We start from the raw sequence: 9433 nt of genomic DNA on the forward strand, positions 1-9433 counted from the left end.
AATGCATGACACTGAACTTTAATGTGAATGAGCTATAGCAGCAGAAGACCACGAACGTAAACTCAGCAGCCACTTTATTAGGTACAAGGGGTAGCTGATAAAGTGGCCACTGAGTGTATGTTCAATGTTCTAAAGTCAATCCTACTAGGAAAAAGTTCCAGACTTGGCTCTGATTATTACTCCTTCACTTCCATCTCCTTCCTCAGATCTCAGATCCTCACAGAAGATCCCGATCATCCCTTTGGCTGCTGTGGGAGGTGTCGTGTTGTTCATCATCTTGTTCACCGTTGGTGTCATTGTTAAGCAGCGTCGGAGACCTTACAAGTGAGTGGTGTCACAGAGCCACACAGTGTGGAAGCAGACCCTTTGACCTAACCGGTCCATGCTGACCACTGTTCCCATCTCTTCTAGCCCTACATGTAGCCAATAGCCTTCTGAATTTTTCACATCCGTGCCTTTTGAAATGTTAATTTACATACCTTCAACCACTTCCTCTATTACCTTGTTCCATATACAGACTATTCTCTGGGTGAAACAGTTGCCCCTCAAATTCCTATTAAATTTTTCCTCTCTCACCTTAAACTTCTTGATTCCCCGATCCTGGGGAAAGAGACTACATTCACCCCGTCTGTGACCCTCAAAGTTCAAAAGTTCAAAGCAAATTTATTATCAAAGAACACTTATGCCACCATATACCGCCCCGAGATTCATTTTTCTGCGGGCATTCACACTAGATGTGAAGAAACACAGTAGAATCAATGAAAAACTACAAAAATCAACCAATATGCAAAATAAGACAGACCATGCAAATACAAAAGGAGACATAAACTATTACAATGACAAAAAGGAATAACTAAATAATACTGAGGACATGAGTTATAGAGTCTTTGAAAGTGAGTTGTGGAATCAGTTCAGTGTTAAGATCCTCCAAGAATGGAGGTTCCATTAAGATCCTCCAACAATCGTGGTTGTATGACCATGATTGTTCTCGGCATTTATTTTTCTACAGAAGTGATTTTCCATTGCCTTCTTCTGGGCTGTGTCTTTGCAAGATGGGTGACCCACCTTGCCAGCCATTGTCAATACTCTTCAGAGATTGTCTACCTGATGTCAGTGGTCGCACCAGCTGCTCATATGGCTACACGTGACCCTGATCGGGGGGCTAACGAGTTGCTACACCTTGCCCAAGGGTGACCTGCAGGCTAGTGTTGGGAAGCAATGTCTTACACCTTTTCTAGAGACTTATCGCCACCCCACCACCTTTTGAGGAAACTACCCTGGGTAAAATACTCTGACTGTCTGCCCTGTCTATGCCTTGCATCTTGTAATTTCTGTCTGGTCTGCCATCAGCATCCAACGCTCCAGAGAAAACAACCAAAGTTTGATCACTCTCTTCTTATTGCTTATGCCTCTAATCCAGGCGGCATTATAGTGAACCTCTTCTCCACCCTCTCCAAAGCCTCCTGTAATGGGGCGACCAGAGACTTCGTACAATATTTGCTCTGAAAAAATCAGCTGTTTATTTCCGTCAACTGATGTTGCCTGACTTACTGAGTTCTTCTCGTATGTTTTGTGTGCATTGATTCAGTCGTACAGCTTACATAATATTCAGCAAGTGCAGACGAACCAAAGTTTTATATATCTGCCATATAACTTTCTGACTCTCTTTCTTAGTGTCCTGACTCATGTAAGAAACGATGTTGTATGTCTTCTTCGCCACTGTGAATGTATGACAACTTCTATCCAAATTGCTGGATTGTCAGAATTTACCTGTTATTTCCAGTCATTTATATTGTATCATTTTACCCGTAAAATTATGTGAGACTAATTTCCTTAAACTGCATATAATTGCAATAGTGCAGCCCTCCGTTGGTCACCGTTGACCATGGATGTTGTGGCCCAGCTGTCTCTGTTGATATGCAAGTCAGAAAAGCATAATATGGAGAAGAAGCTGTTGTCCATGCAGCAGGCTCTCGCTCTCCGTGCAGCTGATGAACGGCAGAGACCGATACAGTTTGGCACCGGCAGTGTCGCATGAGTTGCCAGTCAGCGTATGATTGCCTTCGGGATTCCAGCTCCGGATTTTAACTTTGGAATTTACTCCCGAAACCTTCCCCATGAGTGGGTATAGCCACAAGGCAGAGGAGATGTGGTCAGCAGTTTCCTTCCCTCAGATGAGCTACCAACCAGCGCTGATGAGCCCCATCTGCCCTAGGTTTTAAGGCACCAGCAACCGGCCTTTAACCCTTCTCCCATCAGGCAGAATAGTTTCGCTGGGCTTAGTAGCTAAGCCCCAAGTGAAGGCGAGAGTTGGACTTGGTTGCCAGTGGCTATTGAGAGACGCAAGGGATTAGGAGCTTATCCCCACTACCACATGTGGCTATTACAATCTTAAGGAACCTTAAACTTAATATAGGTGTTTTAGTCACACAAAAGCGAAGTCAGCCCACTTTAATTCTGTTTCCACAGTTGTATTATTTCCATGAAACAAATGTGTTGCAGGATACTATAACCCAGAAGAGGTGGGTGGAGGAGGTCCTGTAATTAAAGTATTCCGACCATTATGAAACAATGTTCACCGCGGTAAGTGATCATTGTAAATTGCCCCGTGATTAGAGTTAATCGGGGGTTACTGGGGTGGTGTGCCTCAGAGGGCCAGAAGGGCCAACTTCGTGCTGTATTGCTAAATCAAAATAAAAAATATAACGCCAGTACAGCTTCAACCTCCTGAAAATCCCTAGCAGAAAGCAATATTGATCAAAAACGGACTTCTATCTAATTTCATATTTTTATACAGAAAGGTACAGAGAACAATACTTCAGAGTACAATTAAATCGATTATGAATGATTCATTATGGCTGTCTTAGGTTGTTATAACTGGCTGGGATAGTGGAGATCAGCTCCCACTACTGATTAAGTACTCCCAATGGTGTGTGCCTCAAAAAGCCTCTAAAAACCAGTTCCTGGCCTTCACGAATGGCTTAGCTACTAAGCCTGGCAAAACTGATTCTGCTGGCAGGATAAGGGGCAAAAGCAGGTTCAACCCAGTCACTTGGTGTAGATGGGGCTTGTCAGCCATGCTTGGCAGCTCATCTATGAGAAGGAAAACTCTGATCTCAAACGTCCACTGCCTTGTGACTGTACCCACTCATAGGGAAGTCTTTGGTATTAAGCCCGAAGAAAAAGTTCTGGAGCTAGAGCCCCCAGGACAGTCAACGCTGACTGGAAACTCCTGTGAGATCGCTGGTGTCTGATGGTATCGGTCTCTGCTGTTCCTTTGGATTCATCAGCTGTGTGGAGAGAGTGAGCTTGCTGCATGAGCAATAGCTTGTTCTCCATGTTGTACTGCCCTGGCTTGTAGACAGACAGACAGACAGGATGCAAGATCCATGGTCGATTCTGACCAATGGAAGATATTAATTATGCACGAGTGAGTGCTCTACGCAATCACGTTAATTAAAAAAAATCAGGAACGGCGATTGTATCACCTCTGTGACTTAAAACTGCAAGATGCACCCTTACCGCACTTTGACTCTCAACAACTTGCAACTATACAATCCTGCGAGAATAATTCTTTGTTAAAACTTGTTTCAGAGCTTCCCTGGAAGCAAAGGGTGGGCTTGAAATGGCGTCGGGGAAGGAGAACAAGAAGGACAAGAAATGTGGACCGAAGTATTTCCAGCAGACTGCCAAGCACCAGGTAACCGCTGCCTCCCTAAGAGATGCCGGTGTGCCAAGTATTCCTTGGTCACACCGCCAAACAAGTGGAGATGTTTATCTGTTGGGTATAAACTCTCACTCTCTGTGCAGCTCCAGCTGGTGCCTTATGATCCAGCAAAGTCAAACTTTTAAAATTCAGTAAAAGTCGACCTAGAAATTGATGGACACAGGGAACAGTCTGGTGCAGGCCTTTCAGCCCAGAGTGTCTGTACTGACCTCGATTGCAGATTAAGCTCTTCACATATGTCTGCATTAATGTGTTAATGCATTCATGGTTTCAAGTTCAAGCTTAAGGTCACATTTCTTCTCATTGAACTCTACACATGTATACAGCTAAAGGAAACAATGTTCCTCCGGGACCAAAGGGCAAAACACATTATATGCAGCATGTTACATACTGCACATAAAATAATATTAACAGATAGTAAAATATAGTCTGTAGATGCACAACGTGATCTATGGTGCAAAAACATGTAGGTACTGGTTCTTTCCTAAATAGTGTGTACTGGGTTATAGCAAGGCATATAAGGTGTTGTTCCTCCATTCATGCCATCAAGTTGGAGCCTACCTCTGTCCGCCAGAGAAAGCAGGATCTTCCAGTGGCCACACATTTTAATTCCAAGTCCCATTACCATTCTGATATGCCTATCCATGGCCTCCTCTACTGTCAAGATGAAGCCACACTCAGGTTAGAGGACCAACACCTCCAACCTGATGGCATGAACATTGATTTCTCTAACTTCCTTTAATGCACCCTCCCCTTCTTACCCCATCCTTTATTTATTATTTTCCCCCTTTTTTCACTCTCTCTTTTTCTCTCTCTATCCTTCTCACAATCACTCCTTGTCTGCTCTCCATCTCCCTCTGGTGCTTCCCTCCCCCTTTCTTTCTCCCTAGGCCTCCTGTCCCATGATCCTTTCCCTTCTTCAGCGCTGTCTCCCTTTTGCCAATCATCTTTCCAGCTCTTAGCTTCACCCCTCCCCCTCCAGTCTTCTCGTATCATTTCGGATCTCCCCCTTCCCCTCCCACTTTCAAATCTCTTACTATCTCTTCTTTCAGTTAGTCCTGAAACGTTTTCGGGTCTCGGCCTGAAACGTCGACTGTACTTCTTCCTATAGATGCTGCCTGGCCTGCTGCGTTCCACCAAAATTTTGTGTGCATTCTGGTGAAGCTCCTCCGCATGCTGTCCAAAGCAAGCCTTCACGTCCTTCCTACAATGGGTGACCAGAACTGTATATCAAGTCTGCATTTCCCAAACCTTTATACAGCACAACGTGCCCATCTGACTCCTGCACTCGATATGCATCTATAGGAGTTTTTTTAAATTAAGTTTCTACAATACAGCTACAAAAAAACAACAAAATGGAGATTAACACAGTGCAAAACAAACGTGTCTAATATATAATTCATAACAATATGGAAAATGCACCCAAAATAAAATCATATAAAGTTAGTATCCGCCGCACCCTCCCATTACAAAACTCCAGGCCAACCATTTCAATATGTAAAAGAAAAATTAATCGGAGCGTTTGACCCCACAGAGCTGTAAATATATATATACTGCCTACTGTCAAAACTATAATGTAATTCCCATAAAAAATCCGTGAAACTTATAAACAAAAGCTGAACGTAAGGGATTATAGTACAAAAAAAAACTAATCTAAAGAGGAGTTATGAAAGTATTCAAGAAAAGGTCCCCACACCTTATGAAACTTTTTCTCCGAATTGAGAAGTGAATAGTGAATCTTTTCAAGATCTAAACAGGACATAATATCACTAAGCCATTGAGCATGAGTGGGTGGGGCAACATCTCTCCATCTGAGAAGAACGAAGTGTCTAGCCGAAAGAGAGGCAAAAGGTAGTGTTCGACGTTTAGTCGGACTCAAATGCATGTCTGCTTCACCAAAGGTGCCAAAAAGAGCAATCAGAGGGTTAGGTTCTAAGTGACAATTAAGAATATTGATAAAGATAAAAAAACTTCTCTCAAGAATTTCTCTAGACTAGGACAAGTCCAGTACATATAAATAAGAGAACCCTCGCCCCCTTTACACTTGTCACAAACGGGACCAATGTCAGGATAAAACGGTGATAATTTAGTTTTAGACATATGAGCCCTATGTACAACCTTAAACTGCAAAAGGCAGTGGCGAGCACCTAAAGAGGTTGAGTTAACTGACTTAAGAATTGAATCCCAGACCGCATCAGATAAAGAAATATTTAATCATGCTGCCAAGCAGTTCTAATTTTATCAAAGGGGGCATGCCTCAAAGTCACTAACCTATCACGAATAGAAGATTTTAAGCCTTTACCCAATGGATTAATACAAAAAAAAGGTCCACAACATTTTTCTCGAGCATCTCAGGAAAGTTTGATATTAGAGGGTTAATGAAGTGTCTAATTTGCAGATATCTAAAGAAATGAGTAGTCGGTAGGTTAAACTTTACAGACAGTTGTTGAATAGTTGCAAAACGATTATCTATGAAAAGATCTTCAAAGCGCCTAATGTCCTTTCTATACCAATCATGAAATGTTGAGTCTTCCATAGGTAGGAAAAGATGATTGTGTAAAATAGGACTAGAGAGAGAGTTTGTTAAAGTTCTAGATGACGTTCCGAATCCATGCAACCTTTTAAGGAAGTAGAGGCTCTGTCGAGCCTTCTTTGTGATGTCATTACTCAAATGATTGTGCCTCCCACCATTCTTTTTTTCCATTCCAGGAGGGGGTGTTTGAAGACCCGGATACCAGGTCAAGCCAGCACCAGACTAAATACACGGACATTTACGAGAACACTGCTATGGAAGATAGTGAATTGTATGCAAATCTATAATGACTGAGAATTGGGGTTAGAATCTGAAAAAAGAGGAGAAGAATGACTCAAAGCATTAGTAGATCAACTTATCATTTTATATCCTTCCATCAGCTCTCCGACGTGCTAGAAAAAGCAATCAAAGTAGTCCAACCTCTGCTTTTCGCTCGTACCCTCTAATGTAGGCACCATCCTGTTAAAACTCTTCTGCACCTTCTCCCCACCTGTAAGGGGGCGACCACACTCCATACCCCCTGAAATGGGGCGACCAGAACGGCACACAGTACTCTAAGTATGGTTTGGCCAAAGTTTTATACAGTTGCAACAAGACTTGCTAACGTTTATATTCGATGCTCCGAATGACAAAGGCAAGCATGCTGTCCGATTTCTTTATCACGCAAACCACTTGCTTTGCAGCTTTCAGAGAGCTTCTGATTTTCTGATGGGAATGCTGTTTATGGTTTTTGCAATGCCATTTTTGTACTTCCTGTAATGCACTCAGTGGCCACGTTATTAGCTACACATGTGCACCTGCTCGTTAATGCTAATATCTAAGCAGTCAATCATGTGGTAGCAACTCAATGCATAAAAGCATGCAGCCAAGGTCAAGAGGTTCAGAATTGGAAACAAAATGTGATCTACTTTGCCTAGACTGTGCTATGATTGTTGGTGTCAGGCGGGATGGTTTGCTTATCTCAGAGTCTGCTGATCTCCAGGGATTTTCACACATAATGGTGCCTGAAATTTACACAGAATGGCGTGAAAAGAAAACATCCAGTCCGTGGTAGTTCTGTGGACGAAAAAGCCTCGTTAATGAGGGAGATCAGAGAAGAATGGCCAGACCGGCTCAAGGTAGCAGGAAGGCGACATCAACTCAAGCGAGCACACGTTACAGAGTGGTGTGTGGAAGACCATCTCTTAACGCACAGTACTTCGAAAATTGGATTGCACGGGCTATATCAACAGAAGACCACGAACACGCGGAATTACACTCCATAGCACCTTATAAGATGCCATTGAGCGTACATGGACTAAAATATGCTTAAGCAGGTTCCATTTCTTGTAAATTTTCAATATGATCAGTGTCGACTCCGGTTGGTAGATTTCAAACGGAGTGGTCTGAGGAGCAGGGAAGGGGCTGCTGAGATGTAACAACCCGTTCGTTGTGGGACAAGCGGACACAGATGATGTCAGAGGGTCAGAGGTACAGTGACAGGGTTCGAAATGCCCACATCGCCAGATAAGGAAAGAGATTAAAGGTGATTTTTCCTTGGTATATATGCTAAAATAAAATAAGACAAAATGGTGCAAGCTTCGAGTAGGTTTGTTTTGAGTAGGTGCAAGAGAACTACCGTAGAGCAGCACGGTATTTCATTGGTTATCACACGCTTTACACAGGTTCAATTCCCGCCGCTGCCTGTACATTTTCCCAGTGATCACCTGGGTTTCCTCCCACCGTCCAATGATTGGTCATAATAAACTGTCCCATGGTTAGGCTCGGATTAAATCGGGGGATCACTGTGCTCGAAGGGCCGGAAGTAAGTAAGTAAACAACTTAAAACATTAAAAAAAACACTCCACTAGGATGTTTTGAGAACCTCCAAGCCTGCAGAATTAATAGCAGAGAGTGGTGAAAAACAGGTTTGTCTGAGGAAGATGAGGTCATTGTGCAGGCTCAGGTACCAAATACGGGAAAGTGCTGGGGTGATAATTATATTAGGCTTTGAAGGAATCTTAAAGGGTCCAAAAAAGGGGCACTTCCTTTGTGCAGGGAGAGAGCATTGTATTAGACTAGGTTAGGACAGGGACAAGTACGCCGAGGGGGTTAGAGTATGTTGAGTCAGAGTTAGAGAGGGAGAGGAGGCTGTGTGAGGCTTGTAGGCATTCAGCTCGTTCAGTGGATAATGAATAGTATTTTGATCTCTGTACTGCTACTACGGTAGACATTTGGTTTCCTTTTTTGTATTGAATTATACTAGTTCTAATAAACCGTTTCCGTGTTCTTTATCGCGTGTGCAGTGTCTCCCTTTTGTTTGCAGATACCTCCAGCTGAATCAGAAAAGAGCACGGGATGATTTTTAAAAATAATTTTCATTGCAGATCCCCATCTCAGAGTGGCTGCGTTGCAACACAGGCAAGCGAGCAGAGGACATCTACATTATAATGTAATACAGGCCAGGGTTGCTGCTGTGCAACCCTCTGCTGAATAGAACACAGAACAGTACAGCAGAGGAGTAGGCCCGTCTGTGGCAGCGATGATGCCAAATTAAACTAATCTCGTCTTCATGCATGTGGTCCATATGTTGGTCCATATATGTGTTGATGATGGCAGGGGTATCAGTCTTAATGCCCCTTACAGACGCTATTGAACCTGTCTCCACCATCACTCCTGGCAGCGCATTCAAGGCAACCACCATTCACTATATAAATAAAAACACCATTACCTGCAAATCTCTGAACTCTCCCCCCGTTCATCTTTAACGCATGCTCTCTAGTATTTGACATTTCTCGTTCGGTAGTTACGTGCCGTGTCCTATGGCATGCACGATCATGGTCTTTCCATGACCATGGTTTTACTTGGCAAGATCTTTTCTACTGAAGTGGTTTTCCATTGCCTTCTTCTGGGCGCTCTCTTTCCAAGACGGACGAACCCTGCCATCATGAACACACTTCAGCGCTTGTAGCGTTGGACCAATTGTTCAACAACAGGGACTCCCGCGTCGAAACTATTGGTCAGGGTAGAGCAGTGGTTGGAACCTCTTTTGGCATTCAAAGGGGGACATGACAATAGAGGATGACTAGAGGTTATTGTGGTAATCTCTGACCAGAACAATTGGGAGCTCTAGGACTTGGGGTTGGAAGAGGCAAGACAGCGCAGGGTTGTCTCCAACTCCTGATTCACTCTCA

At 43.4% G+C, this 9433-nt stretch overlaps 1 protein-coding gene across 1 annotated transcript in view; it reads left to right on the forward strand.

Moving 5' to 3' along the window:
• The window catches only part of LOC140715595 (sialic acid-binding Ig-like lectin 14), a 39874-nt gene extending 31395 nt beyond the window's left edge, over positions 1-8479 (forward strand). Inside the window, exons 7-9 of the mRNA XM_073027961.1 lie at positions 207-324; positions 3595-3700; positions 6437-8479. Coding sequence (XP_072884062.1) covers positions 207-324; positions 3595-3700; positions 6437-6547 — 335 coding nt within the window. The 3' untranslated portion in view covers positions 6548-8479. The remainder of the gene's footprint in view (positions 1-206; positions 325-3594; positions 3701-6436) is intronic.
• The last annotated feature ends 954 nt before the right edge of the window (positions 8480-9433 follow it).

This window comes from Hemitrygon akajei, chromosome 24, assembly GCF_048418815.1.
Source record: "Hemitrygon akajei chromosome 24, sHemAka1.3, whole genome shotgun sequence".
NCBI lineage: Eukaryota > Metazoa > Chordata > Chondrichthyes > Myliobatiformes > Dasyatidae > Hemitrygon > Hemitrygon akajei.